We start from the raw sequence: 26,550 nt of genomic DNA, 5'->3' as shown, positions 1-26,550 counted from the left end.
AGCTGCACATGGTTCAGAGTTAGTGAAACATAGTTAAAGTTTCAGTTTGGATTACGATGATGTTCAGTTGATATCATGTGCTTCCGGAGACTGGTTGCAATTTGAAACAGGTCTGATTTAGAAAACGTATATTTAGATTCAGAAACCTTTACAATCTTTAACAGAAGTCTTACCTTCAATAGGTATTTGGGAGACTTTGAGTGGCACATGTTGACGAATAACATGGAAATAAAGGAAGAGAGAAATGGATAGACAAGAAGTAAAGAAGGTGAAATTCATCTTTAAGGGGTTTTCCACTGTAAATCATAATGAGATCTCTTTTTTTCCTTTACACAGACCAAGTAATTCAACAGTGGACAAAGATATTTTTACTTCCATAAGAAATTAGATCTTAAAGACATTATGATATCCCCAAATGCTTCCCCTTAAATAAAGTACAATAGAAACAGTGAAATGAAGCGTGTGAAAGAGTCCCTGCTATTTCAGAAAATTTTTGGGCAACTGATGCTCCTAAAATACAGTGTCGTGTGTGTGACACCATAAAAAGGTGCTCAACGAAACTCTGCATGAGGAATCTCAGTATGAACATGATTAACAGACATTATCACATTTCCAAAATGTTCCTTTAAGAGTTGCTACATGAAGAATTATTGTGGAATATTATGGCAATAAAACTATCACGGCCTCTTACTGAAGCATGTAAATGTACTTTTCTGCTTTTGTGATTTTGGAGAATGCACAAAAATAAACCTTAAATTTCACAATACTTTACTGCTCATTAAAAACTACAATAGTTAGTAAGTCTGAGAAACTACTTTTATGTTGTAGATACCGAATGCCAGATGGCGATGCTGCATCACCACAAGCAAGGCAGCAAACATAACAGGGTAGTCAATTAATGTGGCTATGCTTCACAGCACAGGTTTTTACTGGGTTTCTTATGGTGTGATGCCTGTGAGCAACAAATAAAAAACAATATGCTCTCAGATGTGATGATTTGTGCTACAGGAGCACAAGCCTCACCTTGGTACGTCCTGAACTGAGCTGTGGTGGCAGAGATCTGGAGGCTGCAGTGACCCTGGCCCTGGACGTCGCCAGATTTCCTGTTTAAAACAAAACCACAACCATCAGATATTCATAAGTAGTAACTTCAGGGCTTGTATAAAGCTTAGAAAAGATCTGAGCTGCTGTATGAAATAAGGAAATGATTACTAAGAGTGAACTATCTACAAATGTTGGGGTGCTCTTTTTCAACACGCTAGACAAAAGGCAAACAAGGTGAACAACTACACTAAACTGCACTACTGTTTTAACAGTAGTGTTCATACTGCAGCACAGTATTAAAGACAGTTCAGAAAGAGCCTAAATCTGAGCTGAATCCATGGACTCAGGAGTGCAGCTGCGTGCACAGCAGTCCAACAGCCCCACACACAGCGGAAAGGATATGAACATAGCATATGCAAGACAGTCTGAACATTTCAAAGTTTCTGCACAAGATGTCCAAATGTTTTCTCTGGCTATATCTTCAGAGGCTAAACTGTGATTAATAGCAGTGAAAGACGCCTTTGAAGCAGGATTGGTGACATCAAAGTCCTAATCCATGGGTGGCAGGATTTTTATAATGAGTGGGAAGTATCTTAACACATTTCAAAGGGTTTACTCCATGAATAAACAATAGCTGCACAGATGTGCCACACACACCTTTAGAAAAATATGTCTGCAGACACAGGAGGCAGCATTACCCAAGCAGCCGTGTATGGCAAGGAGGAAAACCTTTGTAAGTTTTTTAAGATAAAGCTGAAGTGACAGGCCAACAATTGTTCTAGATTTTCCACCGCACACAGGCGAACTTCTAAAATGCAAATATGTAGTCGGCTTCTCCTATGTAACTTCAAGACTCACGTCAGTTGTTGAGGACATGGTCTGACAGCGAGCCACACACTTAAACACTGGATCAGCGCCTGCCTTTCTCAGAGGACTCTGCACTATCAAGTGTGTATTAGAAGCATCAATCAAACACTGGAGAGATCAAAATCAATTTATGATAGATTAATTACCAGCCAGACCACTTCTAACTTTAGACAAAGAATGTCCTATTTGTGCCAAAGGTTTTTCAGTGAGCTGAAGCAATGTGGTGTCTCATGGGACAAAATACACACACACACACACACACACACACACACACACACACACACACACACACACACTGCTGTAGTCAAAACAACCCAAAACATATGATGTGAGAACACTTCAAAAGAGTCTTTTAAGCTAGTAGTGATGCTGCTTTTAGCATTTGACAGTGATCTGCTAATTTTTATTTATTTATCTACTCAGTTATTCTGTTATTAATACATTTTGCATTTGGCAAACAAACTAAATTCTAGATACTATGTTGTAAAATCTGCACTTGTATATTTGTTGATAATGTGCATGAAAAAGTAACCACAGGTTGAAAACTGGAACCTAAAAATAGCAGAAAGGAAAGTGTAAAATGTGGTAACACGGAAATGTGATCAGTTAACTGCTCATTATAAACACGTTTGTGAGAGGGCCTTATGTTTAGCATCAGGGGGACAGATTTTACAACCTCAAACGGCCCTTCGGCACAATCCACACAAAGAAACACACACACAAAAAAAGTATGATCGTTGAGAACAGGAGCCGTTAAACTGTGTCGGGTATATTACCAGCACACAGGCAGGGAGGGCCCCGCTCCAATTAGCCCAGAGTAAAGCTGGATGGATTAATTGGAGTGGGTCTTGTGCAAATGAAGTGCGCTCTCTCCTCTCCCCATTAGTGCTGCTGGGCCAGATCATCTGAGCACATTTGTCATGATGAATTAGCGGCTGCGAGTGGAACGGGCTCGTGGAGTGTCACTGTGCTTTCACGCCTCTCACTTCCATGACACCATCAAGGGGAGATGAAGGGGCTGCGCCGCGATGAGAGAAACTATGACAGTTGTACCTAAGCCTTGCAAATGGACACTCACTGCTTTCTTCGTGTATTCCTTAGTGGGTTGTATTAATTCATTCTTCTGGCGGGTTTCATATCCCCTCCTGACTAGATGATTAGAGCATGGGTTAATAGTCAGTATCCTCAAAGATTTCCGCCTCCTGAGACATGAAACCAAGGGAACACCTGTGATGTCCAGCCTGTAAGAAGACCTTCTAATTTAGATACAGTGGGGAACTTGTCTAATGATGTGGATAATAATTATTCAAGCACAGAGACAAGCAAGAAAAAGGAGGATTTGCTCTTTGACAGTGGATTCAGTTACAGAAAAAGGTCACACATGTTTTTTGTTACAGTGAGAGGCAGTTCTTACTTTTGTCGGTTCTCTCAAATGATGAAAATAAAATGACAGAGAAGAGGAGTTTTAATGTAAAAACGTTAATAAGTAAAAGAGGAGAGCAGGTGAGGGAAGTATTTCCCATCAGGTCATTCAGTCTTAAGAAACAGGCGGTGGAGGAGCGTCCCACTGATCGTTTCTGCTTCATGCATGTTGCTCTTGGCATGGACTTCCAGGACAAACGCAGAGAGAGGCAGTGCAGTGTGTGTGTGTGTAGTAATGGTGGAAGGGAGGGGGGCAGAAAGAGAAAAAGCCTTCCTTGGCATCTGTGCGTTCACTTTGAAAATTAAGCCCAGCAAGAATCCTGTAGGAAAAAAAAAGCTCAAGCTGGCAGTTGTATTGGGGTTCTATTGACAAGAATAGTCAATGTGCTTGGGATTAAAAAGCAATCCCGCGTTCAATATGACACCTCCCTACACGCTTTTATGAGTGCCAGTGTGCGCCTTGTACTTCAGAAGCTGTGGATCGAGCTGTCGACACGGGGGACAATCAAAGTTGTAAGAGAGAGCAGCCTTCCCGAGCTGACTGAGCAGAGGCTTGCTGGATATCTCCGTCGCTCTCCCGCTCTCTTTTTGAAAACATGTGATCTAGAAACTCAACTCAGCAACCAAGCAAATGAGATTAAAGCACCCATAACCCCCCGCCACCCTCCCCACCCTCCATAACCACCACCGTTTATGCCTAGAGATGGCTCCGGGGGCTGTTGATTTAAATGCCATCCACTACTGTCAGAGCAGATCAATCATAAAAAGCATGGTGTAATTGGCTTTTAGTGACACAACACAGTGTTGCATTTATCAAAGGATGTTGTACCATGTGACTTAGGAGGACCGACTCCTCGCTATTGATGTGCGGGGCCATCAAAAATCCCACTGCTGACTCAAAAAATTCTCCAATACCACGATTAGGAAAGAAAATGAACAAAAGTATTACTTAGTGAGTGTCTCTCTTGGTAGCAAAAGTGTGTGGATGTCTCTGGTATCTGCCCACTGGGATGAAAAAGGCTTCTGCTGGGAGAGAACAAAGAGCCGAATGTGTCATATCTCTGGGAGACGCCTGTCATTTCTACACAGGAGCATCTCCTAACATGAAGGGAGTCGGAGTGAGATGCAGAGGACGGGAGAATGGCAACTGTGGCTTCATGTGAAGATGTAAAACCAAATATGTAAATTGTTCAACACACATGATGAGCTTGACCTTATAACCTCAGATTTGTTACAGGAGAATATAGTTGTGTGAGCTTATTTCATTAACTCACACTCGTGCATTTGTAAAATATGAAGGAGACTTTGCTGAAGATAGAAATTTATGACAGAAATCTTGTCAATCTTGTCAAATCTTGGCAAGAAATGTGAGACCTGAGTTTGTTGATAGTGAGAGGAGTTTGGGCTTATTCAGTGAGTCAGCATTATAAACACTACAGTGAATGCTTTGGATAAAAAAGTAAAGACTACAGTGGTGGAGGAAGTTCTCTGATCTTTTAATTAAGTGAAAGTAGCAAATCCACAATATATGGTGCCTTATATTTTAGGAGATAATCAGGTTTAATCTTAATCTGGTAAGTAACTAGTAACACTAGTAAATCAGATAAATGTGGTGCGTTAATAAGTACAATATTTACTTCCGCCACCACTGCAGACAAATATACAGTAAACCCACATTCAGTCACCAATTCATAACATTCAGTTTTATTATTGAGATTTCATTTAGATTTGTTCTTGGGATGTTAAATGAAGTCCCCTCTGAAAGTCATCTCCTTGTAAAAATAATACCATGTGCTAAGTCAGGGATGGACTGAAACAATAATTCAGGCCAGGAATGTGACTCCATCCCAGGCCACCCTGTTCATGCAAACCACCAGACTACTAATTTTGTGGGCTTACCCTATTTGTTGATGTGAAGGGCAATGTTCATCTGGGAGGAAATTTATCCAGATTCCAAAATACAAAGATTTGGGACTGACCAACAATTATGAAAAAAAAATTCAAATATAAATATTGTTTTTTAAAATACATTTTAGCAATTGCATGTTATCAAAAGAGAAACTGAAGGCTTTGTGTTCTCTATAGTCACAGCAGAAACCCATTGTAGGCTATATTATATGAACAAGTTAACAGAACTTTAGGTGAAGGGCAGTAGTTTTCTGTGCTCTGTCTCTCTCTTGCTTTCTCAACAAAAGGAAACAAAAACCATGAGAATGCTTTCTATTCACTTTTTGGATAATGACATGAAATCAAATGCCGCAGCAGCAGCAGCTGGCACTGCGGACACACACATGCCTGCAAGCCACAGTAGTTCAGCAAGGTAGCCGTCACACACAGGTGAGGTAAGTGGTGTGGCCCAGACGTGAGAGTCACGCCTGAGGTTGGTGAACTCATTCCTGCTTGCTCTATTATTGCTAATCCAGTTGACTGTTCATGGCAGGTAGGAATTGTCCCGGTGCTCCTGACGGCTGTTTAATACTTCAAATTCTCAGCTGGCTTGCTTACCAATAATTCAAGATAATAAATTACACCAACATAGTGCAGGTCCCACTCATCAGCATGCATTATAAAGTGCTTGAACCCTGGGAAAGATAAATGGTGCATTTCAATATGCAAGGAAAAAAAGACGTAAATATATGTCTTTACACTCCACTATCTGTTAACTTTAATGTTTCATAGGGAAGCACATCATCTTCATTTTCATTGTGCTCTCACAAAGGTACAGTGTGGATGTGCAGATGTGCTGTGCTACAAACAGCAGGGCCAGGCAGCCCTGAGGCTACACACACACACACACACACACACACATGCACACACACGCACATATATATATATATATATGACCACAGGCTGCCCAGGCCCTGGTAGGCCTGACTGAACTCAGCCAATTCAAACACTGTGATCCCCCTGATCTGGGAAAGGCCCTGGCTCTGAGGAATTTGTCCATGCAAATACATCCCATTTCCTCTGACAAAACACCACCACATGGCCAAGCTTCAAGGACCCACATTCTGCAGGGCTCAAGTGGCCTCGCTATTCACTGCCTGGGAGCTTTTTACTTTCTGGGGCCTTTCTAGTTTCCTACTGTTCTCCAAACATGAACTGCGTCGTTACTCGGACACTCACATTCTCAATCTGGTGTGTGGAGAGAAAAATTACACAAATGTGGACTGTGTGCCTGTTTTAAACAAAATATAAAGTAAAGAAAAATTATCTGGTTTAGAGGGATTGTTTCTGTGTTACTGCCTTTGATATGTGTCTCAGCAGACACATTCAGTGCATGTGTGTGTCGTTTGACATCCCAGATCCATTATTTTACTTCCATCGTTGTGTCAGGCTGCAGGTCTACAAGGGTGTCCCCTAGTGGTGACATTATGAGGAGGAGACCCAGTGTGAAACCACCCTGGTGCAAAACAGATTTCCATCAGATCCCTCCAGATAATGGTAATTTCACAGATAACAGTGAATCTATAATGTGAAGTAAAATGCAAATTAAATCCCCCCACAAATTCTACCCTGAAGAATAGATTTATAATTTTCTTATGCTATACTCTATCTCACCGTAAACAGCACTCCATCTTTTCCAGAATGATAAGCTGGAGCTGGAGTGTTTCATAGTTTTTATCTAATGAGATGATCTGCAGTTTCACAAAAATGCAATAAGAAAATTGGACCTCCAACTCCAAAGAAATAACAGAGACACGCGTTGCAGACGTACTTGCTCTAAATTAACTTGCAAAAGAATCTATACACTGACTGCGAGCGTGGGCAAAGCTTTTAAGGATAAAAAGGTTAAAACTGCACCACATGGGAACAGTTTATTTCTCTGACAAATCATCACATTAACTCGATCCACCAGTCTGAATGGCAGGACAGACAAAAGTGCAGTGGAACAAAAGGAAATAAAGAAGCTTTTAGACCTAACTGACATTATGTCAGCAGCAATAAACATTACAGCACATCTTAGCTTCTGTTCAGTGCCTTTGTGCACTGAAATGAAGTGTTCACTGAATTTGTTTTTATGGAGTGTACTCCTCTGAAGCCGTTAATTGCAGAAAGAAGTGGCTGAAGGCTCCCTTGTGCACAACCTGCAATTGAAGTTTACAGACACATCACAGATTTCTACTGGAGTCTCAGCTAAGGTGCCTTTTGTGAATTGAAGCTCCTTTTAATGCCACTGGGAGTGAAAGCAGGCATTTACAGGTCCCTAAAAAGGAAGCAGATCACATAATGTGGCTTAGCTGAAATAAAGAAGGAAGTGGGAATCTGATAATTTAACACATCTATTAGCATTTCAGCTAAGTCAAGTGACCAGGAGGCCTCAGCCGTGGTTAATGACGAGCACATTACCACCTTCACTTAACCAACAGAAAAGAGGTGGGAAGAGTTGCTTTTGTGTTCTCTAAATACTATTTCTTCATCCCCTGGGTATTTAGAAACCTTATCATAAAAATATCCCACTGCACCCACAATCTGTAGATAGCATTCAGCAGTGGGAAACCAAGAGGGACAGCTTAGTGAAAATAAAAACAGAGCGCCGTGCAGAGAGCTGAGCCTCTCAAGAGATAATGGAGACTGCAGATTTATCCAAGCACAGCACACAGAGGCTTGAAATGAAGGGGGACCAGTAGATGCCTGGGAGCCGCGTCTTTAAGAAGCCCACTTACCTGAGCGTTTATGGAAGCAGTAGACACCAGCACAATTCACAGAGTAATACAGTCAGAACCCGGCATTGTTAACAATAGTTTGTCTCAAAGAAAAGTTTCCCTTTCCATTTCCATTGTGGTAAGCAGGAGAATAATGCTGCTGTTAGTGTCAGGGCTTGAGATGTTCTAAACGGCTATGTTTTTTTATTGGCACCTATAGAAGCATACCTGTTTTAGTTAAGGGGCTGGAAAACAACTGCTGCAGAAGTTTGTTCTCTGATGTTCTCAGCACCACAACGATGTCTGCAGGAAGTGTGTCTCTGTTTTTCTCCAAAAATCCATTCACACTGTACATTACCTGTTGAGAAGGACATAAGAAATGCACATTAACAGTCTAAAATTTATGCATCTTAATTATATGATCAATTATTTTGGGTTTTTTTTTTATTAAGGCCAGGGCAATATGTCTGAACTTGTATCATTATATTCTTCTAATATTTATGAATATCATGACATGGAAAATGTGGTCAAAATAGCATATAAAAGGATTAAACTGATGTTCATGTAGCTGCTTCAGTTTCAGGGTGCTGGTATTGTTCATGCATGAGACACTTGAATATAACAGAGCCACTGTTAATGGTATAAGTAACATTTTGTGCTTTTCCCACTACTGTATGATAAGTCAAAAGGGTTGGTGTGAAAAAGACCTGTTAACTGTTCAGTTGTGTTGCATTACATTAGAAACACTGCCTCACACATGCTTCAATGGCTAATCCTGTTTGTATTTAATTTAAATAATTAATTTAAACCACAAAATAAAACATGAAATGATCATATAGTTAGTGAAAATTGATTAACAATAACACCATTGAAGTAATTTAAATTCAAATTTGAGTTTGTTCCAAATAGCTATATAAACAACTTTGGCTTAAAACCATAGATCCATAAAATCCCATGCTCCACCTTAATACAAGTGTCTATGTTTAGTCTAAGTATTGAACTTAATAGAAAAAATTTAGAAGAAAGATTTACATCTGCTCCTTGTGACCACAAGTGTCATTTGTCACAGACTAATTAAAAGTCTGAGCCACTGTTGATACACTGCTAAATCCACACTGTTATCAAGTCACTATTTCATTTATAGCAGAGATCCAAACACTCATTTGATACCTTTCCTGCATAATGCTGAATTCCAAAACAAAGCTCCACACGTTTTGGTATCGAGAAATATTTGCAGCGCAGATTGTCCTCAAATTTATCTACAAATGAAAAAGAAAAAACAATACCAAAATGCATTACACTTAGTGAGAGATGGACCAGCATACGAAGAAGATACTGACCTCTGACCTCTTATTAAGTTCTGTTTTCATGATTTTTATTTGTTTAATGTCTGAGTGTTTGGCAGGTGTAGTTCCAGTCTTACCCACTAAGGTCTGGTCAGTGGCCTGAGGGAAGCGGCTCTCCTCGTCCAGCAGGGACAACAGGCCCATGGGCTTCTGCAGGAACATGTCCAGGATGGGCCTGTTGTCCTCGTACTCCACCAGGCTGGCATCCACTCCCTCACTCTGGTACTCCATCTAATTAAAACCAGTGAATATAGAACAATCTAGTTAATGATTTCTCTAAATGACCCAATTAAACAATCTGGGCTAAATATGATTTGATGTGTAGGGAAAAAAGTTTCTAATCAACAAAACCAAACAACTGTGTGTGTCTATGGCTGAAGTTTACAGCATAATAGAGTCTTTTACTGAATGCATAAAACAGAACAGCACTGAACTAACAAATAGAGTCACTTACTTATTCATAATTTATTTCAATTTGCAAATAACCCAGAGTCATATCATATTATTGCATCTATTTAATTTCAGATCAAAAAGTTGTTTTAAATATATATTTTACTAATAAAGTGGAACCAATGGATCTAAACCATCCTCATGTTTAAGTCATTAACTCAGAATAATCAGTTTCTGTGTACAGCGAGACATCCACACCAAATAAAAATCCTTTTCCACTGAGCACCAGCCGCACATCAGGGGCAGCTGGCATTTGTGGATGAGAAACTTTTCCATGAGCTTAAGGCCTTATTTTCAATGATCATTGCTGTAATTAATGTGTAAAGGGGCAAATGTTGTTTCCAATAACAGTTTTAGCCTTGTAGTGTTGGAAAATATAAATGAAAAAAACAGTAATACTGAGTGTAATCCCCCCTTAATTAATGATTTGGTTGTATTTCTTAGGGTATTATTCTTATCATGTGTTGCTGTATGTATTTTAATATTAAGTACATTGAATTTGCATGTAATGAATCATGATATATAAATAAAATTACCTTGCCTTCTTTTTCCCTTTTAGAAGGATTGTTGCAGAGTTAACACAGACTAAAAGGCATTATGGCAAAATGGTTCTTGATTAATGTCTATTCATTTCCATCAAGGAAAATAAAGACTTCTCGCACTTCAGGGTAAACAACTTCATTAAATCAATTAAGAGAGTAATTTGGTGGTGCACAACAGTATAAACAATCCTTTACACATCACAGCCTGGCTACAAGCAAAATGTTGATGTTGAGAGTTGTCTCTGCCCTGATAGATGTGAAAACACACAAATAATATTAATTTCCATAACAGTGTGTTGTTTTGCTCAATAGATTTTGTTGCTGAAAATCATGTGTTGACTATTACAAAGGCAACCTAACCGTGATAAATAAGCACAAACATATTAATAACCTACTTCTGTGTCTAACTCACCTGTTCGAGAGCAAATATGTGTTGGTTGAAGTAAAACTGGATCTGCTCGTTGGCGATGTTGATGCACAATTGTTCAAAGGAGTTCTTTTTGAAATTCTCAAATCCAAAGATGTCCAGGATTCCCACATTCATGCTGCTCTCTGCCGCACTTCAAAGGAGAAAAAGGGGACAAACAAACTTAATTCTTCTATGTAACAGAACAAGCAAATCCCCAGCAGCCATATTAATTGATAAAACTTTTATAATAATCCAAGTTCAACCCAAATATAGAGTCTGGTCTGGATGGTCTAGTCTGACAAGAAATCATAAACATTAGCTTTCAAAAGGCCTGAGCTTCTTAAATGGTTTTATTTCAGTGTATATTGATTTAACCTTGAGTCATTTTCACAATCTGCACAAACAGCACACATTTCTAAAACACAGCATTAAGACTTAACAACCAGCATTTTATATTCAGTGCTTGGAGCTGCTACTTTTCATGATCAGTCATTAACCACTGTATGTAGAGGTCACCTTTAGCCTGTGCTACGGGTTATTAATGGCAATAAGAAAATGGCAAAGATGACTGGAATGCAGACGGGAACTCTGGCTTTTGTACATCTCAGAGACGACCCCTTGACAGTTGACGCCCATATTTATAAAGGAATTCTTTTGGATCAATGAACAGCCTCTTTGGAGTCTCTCTGAAGTCTTTTTAATCATCTGAACATTATTTTCTCTGCACGCAACTCAGTATCAAAAATTTATTAAAACTTTTTTTTGCTCTCCTTTTGCTTGTCTTGTGCTTGCCCATTGATATTCTCCTCTACATGTTTGCATCTACCTCTACAGACCTCCATAAAGGTCATCAGAGCTTTGCAGAAAGTCTGCGCAATCACTTGAGACATAGAAGACGAAAAGAGGGCAACAGTGGACGTCTGGACAGATGTTCATCACCAGCACACACTCACCAGATATTCATGTCAGGCTGCAGCAAGGAGTTGATGCGGTTCACTATCCAGCTGAAGAGGCGTCCGTACAAGGCTTTGGACATGGCATCTCGGACATCGACGGCTTTGTCCACAGTGTTGGTGCGGATAATGGTCTCACCTCTGGTCACCACACACTGAGAGGTCAGCGCCTCCTGCAGCTCCTCAGGGCCGATGCTGAGGAGAGACGCAGCTGAGAAAACAGAGGAGAAAGTCGATCAGTTTGATAATGAAGAGCTCATCTGCTTTAATCGTTAGCAAAGAACGGTTTCTTTCACTGTGAATGCATTTGCTTCTTAGCATTTTTATGTAAATGGAAAGGGACTCAGGGATACATTACAGTTTCACTTTGATACAAAAAGTTTTCCCCTATTTTCTTATGCACATAAAAGTGCCTGGCCGACACAGGCTTGTAAGAAATCTAATATACTATTTCCTTAGTGAAACAACATGTATGACAGAGAACATAAGATATTACACAGCATAAAAAAATATAACAGAGATAGAGACAGAGACTTATGAACACATGTCTCTCCTCCGTCCTCTCTCATGCTTTACAGATAAAATCGATCATAAAAAGGTTCCCTTCTCAAAACCAAAAATCACCTGACCAGAAAATATTTTACTACAGAGTACAGTCTGAGTACGAGTACATCATCACACAGGGGAGAGCAAATCATAAAAAGTAGACTTTCTTTTAATATCTCCCCTAAATCACATAACAATCTCTTTCTCCTTTAGGGAGACCATTAAACCTACCTGTTTCTATGGTTAAAACAAGTTTTGCTGACTACTACAACACACACACACACATCTCACCATTCTCTAAGGCCTCTGAGTTAGGCACTTCACTCTTATCGGTCTGGTGTTGGGACGTGATGGCAGTAAATTCAATATTGCCTGTGTTCAAAATGGCTGAGAGAATTCTGTAAACAGAGTTGACTTCCTAAAAAAAGAGAAGAAAAAATACATTTAACATAGCACTCAATGGCACTGAAAGCAAAAGCAGTACAGTATATGCTGCTGAGCATTTGAATACCTCTTCAGTAAAGCCGATGTTTCGGAAGCACTCCTGAATTGCATCAAACTGCTCCTTGTACAGTTTGCTGGAGACGATGTCTTGCATCACTTTGCAGTGCCGACTGTCAATGTACCTGCAGATGAAGATTATGATTATCAATGTCAGCTTCCACAATGGGAAGTGAAGGAAGGCAGAATTTCAATGAGCCTGTCAAAGAATTGCAGCACAAACCTGGGAGGCGTTCTGTCTGGTAGCCTGTAAGTCTTCAGCTTGTCTTGGTGGTAAAGCCCAGCGTATATGTAATAAAATATGTGGAAGTTCTTCTCCCCCCTGAGAGTAGGAAAACAGAGTAGTCAGAAGCATGACGAATGCAAATCCAATGAGACAAAGAATGAGCGAACATACGTGGCCTGTTTGATGACCCTCGACTTCTCAAGCAGATACTCAGATATCTTGGCCCCAATTACAGCCCCAGTCGGAGTGAACTTCATTTCCAGGTACTTCCCAAAGCGACTGGAGTTGTCATTGATAGCTGTGCAGGCGTTTCCGAAGGCCTCAACGAGGGGATTCACCTGCAAGATCTTCTCACGCAATGTCCGATTGTTTGCCTAAGAACAAAAACATGTTTGAGATTTCAGGATAGTTTAGAGTTCATGCAGTATTCAGCTCTAGCATTAACAGATTCAACAATGAGAGAATGAGCACACAGCTATACCTTTCCCAAGAAGGTTAGATGTTGAACAATCAAATGAGCGCTCTCTGTTTTTCCAGCACCACTCTCCCCACTGATGATGATACACTAAAGCAAAAGGAAACACAAATCTAGTGACTAAAACATCAAGTAAGAAATATTTACATTACATTACATAAATGTTTCCCTTATTTAACCAGGTCAAAGTCCTTTAGAGAAATACATTTCTTCTTCAAAGGAGACTTGGCTGTTTCTCAGGCATTATTAATTAAATGTCTACAAGCGACTACAAAGTACATTCAACCTCCACAGGAAAAATACCTAAATGCAATCAAAAATTTCAAGAACATCCCTCTAAAACATTTTAAAACATACATTATAATTTTCTGTACAGAGATTCATCATTATTTTTTATACATTTTACAATCACGGGGTTGGATGTTTCCATTCATCAAGTTATTCTTCAGCAGAATACCTGGTCTTTGCAGAACGTCACCATGCCTTGATAGGCTGCATCTGCAGCAGCAAAGATGTGTGGAGGGTTGTCAGCCCGCTTCACACCATGGTACAGCTTAGAGAACTAAGAGAAGACATGTGGATACATAAGGCTCGTCAAAAATGGATTATTAACAGACGCAGATCAGCTTAAAATAATTTTCACCTAGATGTAATGCACCCACACATTCAAAATTTGTTGGGTTCTCTGCCATAGGAAACGCTATTTAATGCAGTTTACAGATGAGGTTCTCTTGTGATGAGCACCGCTCAGAATATGCAATTCTATTCAATATCAGGTGAGAAAAAATGAAGAATAAAATTTCGGAAAAATGCATATAAAGTTGCTAAAAAATGGTTGAACTACAGTGTTTGTGCTGAAAATGGTTTGTTCAAAGTCAGTCAGACTTTAGGCGAGATTTGTGTACATATTTGTGTATACATATGCATAGACAGTATATCATGTACATCCACTACAGCAGAACTTCTGTGCAATCATTCATCGTTTCCATTGTGAGGCAGAAACCACTGGGATCATTTGTGTGACTGGTTGAAAACCAACCTGAGGAGAGTAGATGCTGAGATTCTGGAAAGGGTTGAGGGCGATGAGGATGTCACCAACATAGGTGTACACCTGCAGCTCATCATACCTCTTTTGGAGATGGCTGATTATTGTCTCCTGCAGACAAGAAAAAATACATGGCATCAAGAACACTGCACCTTGGGCCGATCAATGCATGATGAGATAAACACATTAAATCTTACCTCATCTAAGAACTCCAGGTTTACCAGATCATCATCAGGACAGCTCTCTATTATGAGGGTTTTACGAGTATTGATCCGCTCGTGCCTGTATGAAGCCAAGGACATGACAATGCCTCAGAAAGCTGTAACGTAACCACCAAATGAGAAACAGTAGTTTGACTGGCTGGGTGTGAAGCCCTTAAAGCTCTCCCAGGGGACACATCTCCCATTATCAGATGCTGTGATTGCACTTCATCTGTGTTTTGACCTATCATTCTCCAATGAGCCACAGTGGGCAGAGGTCAACAATAGCTTGCTGGCTCAATGGGACTGAAGAAAACCTCATGGGACACAATAGAGTGTGTGAAAGAAAGAAAAGAGAGCTGTGTCTCTGAGTGTCGACTGCTTTATGTGCCTATATGCACAGTATATGCTCGGTAGACTGCAATGTACTGTGGATTTGTGATATTTTGTACTTGTTTAATTGTCATCAGATGAAAAGACTGAAACCAGCAAGGAATAGATTCTGCTAACATGTATGTCTGTGTAGCCAAAACCAACCATAACTTACTCCTCTGTCATAGATCTCATCAAAAACATGTCAGTGAGCCACATTCCCGCACTGGGTGTCATTACGAGGAACATGGGCACCGTATTTTACCCTGAGTCAATCTCACAAACACCTATCTGCTGCTTGAACTCCATAACTTAGTTTGTGTATAAGGTCCTTCCTAAGTAACCAGTTAGTTTCAAAGTAGTCATTTAGTTCATTAGTTAATGCACCAATAAAGATTTCAGGAAATTTGTTGCTAGGAGACAGCTGTGGCACTTTCCACAGAAATTAGCTTATGTAAACAGGAAGTCGCTGTAGCATCACAAACTGTAGCATAGCTGCCAAAAATAACACATGAACGGGTCTAGTGCTACATCAAACAATCAATTTAATTTATCCCTGTATACATGTGTTTCTGAGTATTTATGCAGTTTGGAATGAATGTGAAATATCTGACTTTGCTCACATAACGAAAGGTAAATACTTGTAATATAGTAATTAACCCAAATAATTTTTGTAATTTAACCTAAATAACATAACATTTGCAATTTAAGACATATTATTTTTGTAAAATAAATTTAAAATCTTTTTTCAGTTTGCATCATTGTTAAACAGTATTTTAATCAAGTGCCAAATGTGTCAACCTCTTTTACTCTGCAATCTAAGCAGGTTATATGTTTGCAAGATAACAACTATTTTGACAGTTAGCTCAGCTAGCTATGTAATAATATTGTTTGCTAAGTTAAACTGTAGATTTGTGATCTGTTTTTAAAGATTTATGTCTTAACTAGGAAAGAACTGGCTTGTCACAGATGTAGTATGGAAGTCAGAAATAGCAAAAGATGAACTAACAAATTGTTGGTTTTGGTCTTTTCATGGGGTTTGCTGACAATAAGAAAAATATAGAATTACACTTGTCTTCTTTAAATTATGAAAAGCTACTAACAAAACCATTCAAACACTGCTGGTTACCCAAAACATAAAAAAATCTCTCATTCAGAAGATATATCTATATTCTATTATAATAAATAATCAATCATATCATATGAATAAAGATGCTCAAGCTTCAGGGTAAGAATTGTTTCCTTGCCTTTGTATTCATTCTGTATTCTGAATATAGTGGAAATACTCAATATGTGGTCCCTATAAAGTGAATACTCATCATCATGTCCCTTTAGAGGAGGACTTGAGACCTCCAGCTTCTACCTCTCCTGCTTTGAAGTAAATCACACCATTCCACCTACGGCAGCTACTTTTAAGTTCTCTATGTCTTTATTCTTATCTGGAGTCATTGTGTGCTGATCTGTGGCATGAGAGACTAAACCAGGCGAGCCCAGTTCTCGCCCTACAAGCTCCTAATCCCATTATCCACTTTCACTGTGGACAGGAATTCGGGATCAGGCTCAGGCAACGACTGTGCACTGTCTCGGGAGTAAACAGAGCTGGCACAACATCAAGACTCTCAGTCAAGGGCAGGTTCAGCAAACTCCTTTATAATGAAGATTAAACAGTGCCAAAGTCAGTATTTCTCCAGTAAATAACAGAAGGCTTTATGTGCTGTCATTCACTGACATGAGAGTGTCACTATCTATCTATCTATCTCATAAGGAAATTGTATAGTAGCTGCTATTATAATGTGTAAAGAAAATAACCCTTTTCAGCACTCAGTCTACAATAATTCATTTACTCCATCACTGGTTTAATCAGGCAGGTGGGAAATGTTTTGTACTAAGGTCTCCCCATCAGATGGTTGCCACATCCACTGGTCTAAATGGCATTTATTAATCTAAGGTTAGTCAGCACAATCACTCCCTCTGAATTAGTCACACTCCCCTAACTTCTCTTTAATCACATACTGTAATGTCCATTACTGGGACTCATCATCATTTCTATGCTTGAGTGTAAGAAGATGAGACCCTGCCCCCTACTGGACAGAAAAAAACATTAACACTCAGTCAATGGCTATCTGCAGCAGCAGAGACAACCAATGACGGTGCACAGATGAAGCAACAAGCTCCGTCATTACAGTATATTTAGGTTTTGAATTATATTTCAAAAGACTTACTTGGTTTTGGTCTTGCAGCCCACTTCTTGCTGCTCCTGGATGAGAGAAGCTAACTGCTGACGGAGTGCCACATCTTTGCCATGGGCCTGCTTAATGAAGGGGTGCTCCAGAAGGTGGGTCACAGATGGACGTGCCTCAAAATCCTTTATCAGACATCTTCACAAACACAAAAATATCACTCACCATCAGTGTACAAACAGAGGAAGCCTTCCAACAGACAAAGCATCCCACATTATCATTTACCCGCCTTTAAATCAGAGAGAATTAAACAGCTAACTGTGCAATCACCTGAACATTTTAGGAAGCTGATTTGTCTGGATCAGCTCTGACAGACACTCACACCAGCGGGGAGCTCCTTGCAAGTCTTTTAAAGTCTGGGTCACTAATCTGTCATTCTCTGTCTGAGTACAACATGGTCACTATCACCATGGCTCCGAGTGCAAACAAGCCCTGCTATGGCACAGCAGTAAGTCCTATCTGTGATGTGCAGTGTTTGCCAATAGGTGATGTAATAAGCTACACTTCAGCATCAGTTTCCTTCTGATACAGAGGCTCTGTGACAACACAACACAATGAAAACACAGGAGACCACATTCGACTTTTATTTCTGACAGTTATGATGTATTAGGAGATAAAAACTATGAAATTACAAGACTTGACATCCTCACCTGAACTCAAGAAAGCACATGCATCAAAAACCCACATTTGTACTGTTCATTTACTTGTTCAGCTAAGGACTTGAAAGATGTGAATGTGTGTGTGTGTGTGTGTCTGTGTGTGTGTGTGTGTGTGTGTGTGTGTGTGTGTGTGTGTGTTTGTGTCTGTGTGTGAGAGAGAGCACTACAACACCAACAACTGCAGACAGAGGTAAGATAGGAGAAAAACACCAATCTAATTCCTACCACCTAATCTACACTAAAATTCTGTTTCTTTTATCAGTTTGTTCGGCTCTGAAAGTTAATTCCGTGAATTCATTAGCGTCAGGACATTAAGCAGAGGTTGCCGCTATTAGCAGGGCTGTGCTGCTGGGATGCTGCACGGCAGGCCACTTTGTCACAGAAGTCAGCTCTTTGGCTGCACAAGTGCAGACCGGTGATGGATTTATTATCCTGAAACCCCCCCCCACCCCCACCCCACGTCTCCCTACACACACATACAGGCTTGACATGGCTGAAAAGACTTCACAAACAGCCTGCAAACCTTGATAACATTGTCCAGCCTCCCCACATTGAACTCTGGTGGGCTTTGTTAGGGGAGATTAATTCTGATATGATATCACACAATCCATTAACCCAGATTAAAGAGCTGCAATTCAAAGAGTATCCAATGAAAACCATTGCAATGACACTGTAAAAAGTATAAAAACGAACATCACTACAATGTATGTTTGTTTGTTTAAGGGGTAATTTGCCTTGACACTGTTCTGATCAACCAATAACTTAAGTGACACAAAAAAGCCAACAGGCGCTTTAAGGCAGATGGTCTGTTTGTCTTTTCAGTTACTGCTCTTCAGTGCAAACCTCCAGCATAAATGTTAGCCAGAAACCATGCCCACACAAATAATTCTCTAAACAAATTGAATTTTATTTTCTCATTATGGTTCAGGCTCACACACCTCTGTGCAGTAGATATTAAGGTTGTATATTCTGAGCAACCATTACAAGCCACCCCTGACATTATTAGCTTTGCACAGCAGAGGAAATGATAAGTTATCTGGGCCTTTAGATAGAACTGATAACTCAGGTGAATTAGTTTGTTCCTCTGTGGCAGATTTACACAAATGAAAGTTAATGAACAGAAAGACAAGGGGGTTGATAGAATCTGGCTATAAAATATCAATTTCAATTCCCTCCATGATTACATGCACATTCCTGCCTGCTGACAACGTACTATAGCTTCTGTTCAGCTGCTCCCGCTGAGTCTTTTTATCATTTCATACTGGACCAATGCAATATAGAGTACTGTTTGCTATTTTTTTTGTTATTTATTTTTGCAAAAGTATATTCGCAATTTATGATTTCAATGTATGTTAAAAGTCAGGTATTACATTTAGCTATAGATACAAATGCAGATCTTTCCTCCTGTCCATCCCTAAACTATACCACATCACTCCCTCATCTGGCCCACACACATCTTAACCTTTTTTCTTCTTGTTCTTTTTGGAACAGTAAGTGTTTCCATCTACTGTGTGCTTTCACAACCCTTTTGGGGAAATGACTGCTTTCCCACTTTCTGCTTTTAAGACAGAAAACCGACAAAGGCTGACAACTTGAAGTTGGAGGACACTTACTGGCCGATGAAATGGCTGAAACTTCTGCACCATTGTTCTGGATTTCGTAATGTGGGGGAGGGATTTCTGAAACAAAATCACAACACACGAAAGTCAGCACAATATGTGAAAAACAGTGACTTCATTAAATGCATTTAAATGAAATCATCATTACAGCAAATTAAAGACTCTGAGCTTGTCTCCTGAGTTTGTTGACAAATGATCACTGGCAGACAGAGAGTGACCGTCAGACTCCTGTGAGAGGTTCTTGGTTTGAGGACGAGCTGGTCGGGGTCCAGGTCTGTGGCAGCCACAGAAAAAGTGACAAATGATAACAGCTCCTCCACTGTCTGGCAGCAAGCATCTGCCACTGGGAGCCAAAAGTTATGGGAGCTAGTTATACCTCTGTCAGCAGCATTTACGGAGGCCATCTATAATGAGACTAACACTTTTCAAGTGCACATGATGACAGGAGGCAGGTCTGTATGAGGAGCCAAGGCTGGACGGGCCTGAGCACAGTCATCTTCACAGGGTTCTGCCAGTCTGACAGCTGGAGGCTGAGCCTTTTGTCACCGTCAGGGAAATAGTGACAGACCTGATCGAGATATTTATTCACTGTATTTATTAGTTCTCGTGCTGTTTCACAAAGCCATCAGACTGACAAATAGAATATGCATTCTTTGGTTATAAAAAATTAAAACACTTGCATTTTGCTTATTACAAACAAACCAGAGGTAGACGCAGCTACACATTAAACTACAATATATTTAACGTCTTTTTTCCCCCTTTTTTTTGAAAGGGAGGGGATGTTGGGGTACAAAATCTGTCATGTATTGCAGTACTAAGTTCGTTGAGTCTTTGATAAGGATTCAGGCAGGCAATCCTTTCCAAAGTGCAGATCAAAGCCAGTAACTGACTGCTTCAATGCAACCTCTAATATGAGCCTGAAGACACGTTCTCGCCTTGATGTTGTACCATACTGCTTATACATTACAAAGTCAATATAGCAGCACTGCTGATAACACTGTCAAGTGCGCTCATTGTGCTTAGCAAATTCAGGCAGTTTTTTCTTTCACTATTTGTGAGATTGCTGGCTCATATTGTAAACACAAATGGCTTATTCAAATCTAGTACCAGGCAGCGCTTGTACTGTCAGATGTTCCTCAGAGTGGTTTGAGGCAAAATCACAGAGGTGTCAACAGCATTTGACGGCTGTAACTAAGCCATGAAGGACGACAAAAATCAGGCAAATGCAATATTTGAATAAGTAAATGCAGAATTTATAATTCCTCCGGTTTCCACATGATGTGGAACATTGTTAATTTTGATTCAAGTAGTTCTTCAGTTGGACAATGAAACGTTGAATATTGCACTTAATTCCAGGTGATTAAAATGCAATAAAACAACACAGAGCAATATTAAGTTCTAGCAAGGTTAAAATTGCTACTAAGATGAAGCTACAGATGCTGCAAACCTATCTTAAAGCTGCCTTGTATAACCTTGCTGATTCAGTTGGGAATTGATTCTGATGAAATTTTAGGAGAATACGGAGTGAGCAGTGATGTACCTTCTCTACTCATATATGTCTTTGCTTGAAAGGGCATTACAGAGGGCATTGGGCTCTCAGGGCAGAAACACAGTGGCCTTTAGATGAGCTTAACAGAGAATGAGCATGAGGACCCAAAATAAAGATTTATATGAATGGACCACCTGCTTAGAATTTCAACTCATCCATCACCTCAGCCATAGCACTAGTACTCCTTTGAGCACACGTGCATGAACACGGAGAACTACTGCCACATTTATCATGTCATGGCGACCACATCGCCAAATGCTGCAGTCCTGAACACCGCACAGAGCAGTAAAATAACTGCATCAAGGATGAAGATGTAAAAGCCTTTACTCATGACTGCAAAATCATCCAACCAGCCAGCAATCTCTAGTCAGGGGTCAGGACTGCATCAGTGTCTGGTGATGGGAAAGCCGTGACTTTAAAGAATGCCGTGTCTTTACTCTGTCCAAACAGACTTTCGTTTTTATACGTAAAATGCCAACATTGAAAATCAGGGTCATCTGAGTCATTTTAAATAATGGCTGATTTTCTCAATAACAATGAGCAATTTGTTGAGAGAAACACTGGCAGGGTTCACACACTTTCCAGATCAGCATTACTTCTGACATTCACCTGTGACAGCGTTAAAAGCTGGCAGGTTATTAATCATAACCACCCAAAAATAAAATGTTTCACTTTCGTTGATGAACAAGAGATTTTAAGTCAATCTAACATCAAGGCTCCATGAAGCCATGTCAGTTCAGATGGAAATAATAATAATAATAGCAAATACTGAATGGATTGAGATTCAATTTGGCGCTGATGGTGCCCAGATGACCAACTCTAATACCTTTGGTGATTCCCTGTCCTTTCCTGTAATGCAAAGGTAAATGTTTTCATTTATCTTGCAAAATATCTCATTATCTACATGATGGATAGGCACAACATTGTGTACAGACATTCACGGTATCTAGAGGATGAATCCTAATGACTTTCTTATCCTCTGACTTTTCCACTAGCACCAAAATGAGTTTTAGGTTTGTTGTTTTGAGTGAAATGCCCCAACAACTATTTGATGGATTGGCATAAAATTTGGTGCAGACCTACATGTCCCTCCTAGGATGAATTCGAATCACTTCTGTCATTCCTTAACTTTTCATCCGACGCTATTGTCCGGTAAAAATTTTTATTTGTCCAAAACTTTGGTTGATCTAATTAGCAAATGTGAGCGTGTTAACAGGCTAAACTAAGGTGGTTAACATCATAAAAATGATACCTGCTAAACATCAGCATGTTAGCACTGTCATTGTGAACATGGTAGCGTACTGACTTTAGCATTTAGCTCAAAGTTTAAGTGCAGCCTCACCCAAAGAGCTGCTAGCATGGCTGAAGATTCTGTGTCTTGTTGACGAATAAAAGATTTTTGAACAGTTTTTGCCAATAACTCTCCAAGAGAGTATCTAGGAATTACATGTAAAATAAATGCAAACAAATCTGCAAATATTCTAAATACATATTAACATAACATATTATTCAACACAAAAGCAAGACATAACTTTAGTTTTTTTTTAACCCTGATTTTTCACTTCTTGAAAGATTTCATTCTGTGCCAAACACTAGAAACTGTGTCTACTGTGATAGAAACTGTGATAGCCCTCATCCTCGGCTGTTCTACTCCACAGATTTTAACTCTGGCTTTTTCCATGAAGAGCTGTCTCTCACCTGCACACTGGTCTGGAATTCTCTCGCTGCCTCATGATTTGATTAGCCTTTGTTGCCCCTGACAAGCCATCATTTACTGCTATCTCACTCGTTCTGGGTCTCTGCTCTGACAGATACAAGTACTATTAAATATGTGGCTAGTATCGACACCGATCTGGCCGAATAAATACAACCTTGGATGTCTTTTGCCAATTTCCTCTAACCTTTACAATGCATTTTACATGCACTTTGGTTTAACTTTACATGGACACTCGAGGGTAGAGGACATTGGCTCTAGCAATTAACCTTCGCGCATATTAAATATCACACACCACCTTTGTCTTGAGCATCTGTAATTAATTTTGCAGTTGATGATTTTACAACTTTACCCTCTGACATGCTCCATTGCCTTCATTCATAGTCTCCATGGGCTTCACATACCTGTCAAACACACTGTAACACATTCAATTAATTTCATAATACAGGACAAATTCACAAAAGCCTGTGATTCAACTTAAAATTAAAATCACTGAAGCTACAGGTAATAGCAGAATGAGCTTCCTGAGATTCCAGCACACACATGGATCAAGGATATGTCACAACTCATCAAGAATTAGATATTTCTGAAGCACAAACAGAGCACGCACCAAGGTGACCCTAATTCATGGAGCTCATCAGCATCTCATCTGACAGATATCAGAGCTCCTCTTATCGTTTATAGCCTGCTGGGACAAGAATCATTTCCACTGGTGCATGTTTCTACTTGCACAAAACTGTGACATAATGGCTATCTACTGCTGGTCCCTGCAGTCAAAGTGGTGATAGCACTGGGCGTTTGTATGGTCTTTACCAGGAACCATTAAATCTTTAGCTTGGCAAAAGAGACGGTCCAGCAAGAGCTTACAATGATTTTCTCGGAAAAAAGACGGAAAGGAAAGAAGAATAACAAACAGTATCACAGACAGGTAAAATAGTGCGCCTACAGAGGGCTGACTACACAATACTCCAACATATTAAGGAAATCTATAAGATCAACCACAGCTGGAGTGTTTTTTACTATCTAAATGTGTTTCAGAGAAGAGGAATGATAAGGTGGATGATACACACAAGATTAACAACATGACAGTGAAACCTTTAGCCTGGAAACGCATTACTGTGCACAACTGTAAAATATCAGAATGATGAAAATGCTTACTGCATGTTTTAGTGCTTATATGGATTTCATAAAACATGTACTATCCAAGGACAATACTTCAGAAAAGGCTCCTCTGGTAATGGTTTGTGACGTATTAAATTGAAAAAAAAAAAGTAGAACTTTGCAATCATCAAAACCTGTGAAGATGAATCTCTCTGATTTCATCATGAATCACTCCCACCACCACTGAAGACCCAAAGGTAAAATACATTTCCCTATTTAGAAAGTAATTCATACAGGAGTCATAATTTACAGCACATTTCCTCATGATTTTGTCTGCCTTGCTGCAGTGATGGGAAAATATATTTGAGATAAATGACATGTTAACAGAATAATTTCATGGTTCAACACATTTGCTGTGATTTATACCACACCTGCTCAGCCTTTAAGGTCCCAATTCACACAAAAAGGGCAAAATATCTATTTTGATTGGGACAGAGATGGAGGAATGTCAGTCGAAGATACATGTCCAATTCTATGAACATCCTATTTATCCCCAAAGTCAAAGAGTCTTGCAAATCTGCAATAATAAAATGGAACTGGACATTGACGAGGTAAATGCATATGCCCTCTCTTATTAGACTGCTGTTTGATAAGGAAAGATGCTTGCTGCTTGACAGAAACCACACAGTTTTTTTTTCTTATTTTCCCAAACACACAATCACAAAGCTACATCTAGTCTTCTCAAAAAGTGACGTGTTATTAATCACATGCCTGAGAAAAACCATCCTTCCATTTTACCGATTCAGCCGTCCCATCTCCTGTAATTATTTTAAAATTCTGGTTAAATTTGGTGCTGATGAAATACTGCGTTAGCTCCCATAATTCCTACCAAACAAGATATCCATGTTCCTCCTCTGGCTTGGCAGGGAGGAGATAACATTGTGACAAGAAGGAGGTGACAGCCTCATCTCAGTGTGAATGGAGCTAATCACCAATGCAAATTGCAATCAGAAGGGCATATCTCTACCTAACTGAGAGATAATTGCACGATTGTGCTGATAACAAAAGGTCAACCGCGTGTAGCCACCAAGCTCTCAAATGATCATCAGTCGCACACTGTCTCCAGCAGTGAATATTTTTACAGAATGAATCACTGCATTAATTTGTTGTAGTTTTGCAGTAGGCCATACACTACTACATTTCTTGATGATGATGAATTTTAACACTGATTATTCAGCAGATGCTGCCTTTCAGATAGGAGACAATGGCAAACACAAAAAAATAAAATGGCAACAAGAAACATGGATCAAGCCACAGAGATCCAGTTCACTTTTTAATTTTCTAAATTTCAAATCAAAACAAAACATAAATCAATTTTTCAGGAGAGCCAATGTCATTTTGCCTTTTATCACCTCTACTGTCCAATTCAGTTTGTCATTGTCCCTCTGACAGATGGCTTGTGTAGACTGCCTCCAGCTGTGTGGTTGGAGCGCCCTCTCGTGGACTCACCGTGGGATCTTGAAGAGGGCTTTAACTGGATGCATCTCAGCCAGTGGGGGATCTCCGTCTGCCAGCTCAATGGCAGTGATGCCGAGCGACCACACATCACAGCGGGCGTCGTACGAGTAATCATACTGCTGTTCACAGGCTATGACCTGGCAACATGACACCACAGTGACCATCTGAACATCTAATTTAGACCATCACTGAGCCCTAAAATACTGGGTTTTTTTTTTTTTTAATCAAAGCACATCAAGAAATGAGCCAGTGAGGTGAGATTTATTCACTTTTTACCTGCAGAGTATCAGAATTTACCTGGACATTAAGTCAAATTCATTTGAAATAAAGCATTTTATTAATATAACCTTAGTGAAATTAGGTATAAATTTAAAGATATTTATGTTCAAAAGGATCATAAAACTGAATGTTCTTTCCTCTCCCTTACTCACTGCCAAAAATCTGGCAGAGTTACACACCTCTACATTTATGGACTATTTAAACACCGAAAGGTAGGTCAGTTCAGTGGCCGGTGGTATGAGCTTCTCTTTTCCACAGTCAATAATTATAACAGACACTACATTTTACAGCTGAGTTTATTCTAATTGCCCCTGAGGTCCCTCCCTACCGGTGCAATCACTGCACCTCATTTCTGCCAAAGAGTAAGCCGAGGGGCCACAGACTCCCAGCTATTAACCTTGAGGCGACCTCAAGAGCTGAGTCTGTGGAGGGGAATACACAATGACACAGGGGAGAGCCACACAGAAATAACTGAGGCTCTCTCCCTCTCCTTTTCTCTCCTTCTAGCACATTAAAACAGACTTTGCTCATTTAAAATGTTCCATTAGTCTCTGAAACACAGGTGCTGTTTGACCGCTGCATTATTAGAGATGAGCATGTGTGTGTTAACTGAAGTGTGAGCGAGTCTGACCTCAGGAGCCATCCAAAACGGAGTCCCGACTGATGTGTTCCTCCGCAATCGTGCACTAGTCAGTTGAGCTGAAACACCTAAAAAAAAAACAAACAAACATTCATTTACTTGTTATAATAATTAAGATTTAGATATTAGTATGTTTATTGAAGTGAATTTCCTAAGAATAAGAGTAGAATTTACAGGAGAGATTAAA

At 39.8% G+C, this 26,550-nt stretch overlaps 1 protein-coding gene across 11 annotated transcripts in view; it reads right to left on the bottom strand.

Moving 5' to 3' along the window:
* The window catches only part of myo3b (myosin IIIB), a 65,102-nt gene that overhangs the window by 29,105 nt on the left and 9,447 nt on the right, over positions 1 to 26,550 (bottom strand). For 10 of the 11 annotated variants that reach the window (XM_071474351.1, XM_071474400.1, XM_071474317.1 and 7 more), the window contains 19 exons: positions 26,355 to 26,431; positions 25,436 to 25,581; positions 19,557 to 19,622; positions 17,267 to 17,422; positions 14,670 to 14,754; positions 14,467 to 14,583; positions 13,885 to 13,989; positions 13,434 to 13,517; positions 13,124 to 13,326; positions 12,950 to 13,048; positions 12,737 to 12,851; positions 12,517 to 12,643; positions 11,680 to 11,890; positions 10,730 to 10,877; positions 9,403 to 9,556; positions 9,150 to 9,238; positions 8,208 to 8,337; positions 1,024 to 1,103; positions 174 to 194 (listed from right to left, as the gene is read on the bottom strand). In XM_071474351.1, coding sequence (XP_071330452.1) covers positions 174 to 194; positions 1,024 to 1,103; positions 8,208 to 8,337; positions 9,150 to 9,238; positions 9,403 to 9,556; positions 10,730 to 10,877; positions 11,680 to 11,890; positions 12,517 to 12,643; positions 12,737 to 12,851; positions 12,950 to 13,048; positions 13,124 to 13,326; positions 13,434 to 13,517; positions 13,885 to 13,989; positions 14,467 to 14,583; positions 14,670 to 14,754; positions 17,267 to 17,422; positions 19,557 to 19,622; positions 25,436 to 25,581; positions 26,355 to 26,431 — 2,213 coding nt within the window. The remainder of the gene's footprint in view (positions 1 to 173; positions 195 to 1,023; positions 1,104 to 8,207; positions 8,338 to 9,149; positions 9,239 to 9,402; positions 9,557 to 10,729; positions 10,878 to 11,679; positions 11,891 to 12,516; positions 12,644 to 12,736; positions 12,852 to 12,949; positions 13,049 to 13,123; positions 13,327 to 13,433; positions 13,518 to 13,884; positions 13,990 to 14,466; positions 14,584 to 14,669; positions 14,755 to 17,266; positions 17,423 to 19,556; positions 19,623 to 25,435; positions 25,582 to 26,354; positions 26,432 to 26,550) is intronic. The other variant, XM_071474341.1, reaches the window with a different exon arrangement.

Source organism: Trachinotus anak, unplaced genomic scaffold (genome assembly GCF_046630095.1).
Source record: "Trachinotus anak isolate AG129_WGS33_773 ecotype Australia unplaced genomic scaffold, CSIRO_AGI_Tana_v1 ptg000001l, whole genome shotgun sequence".
NCBI lineage: Eukaryota > Metazoa > Chordata > Actinopteri > Carangiformes > Carangidae > Trachinotus > Trachinotus anak.
Note: the sequence above shows the minus strand (reverse complement) of the source record. Positions and strands in the feature narration are given on the sequence as shown.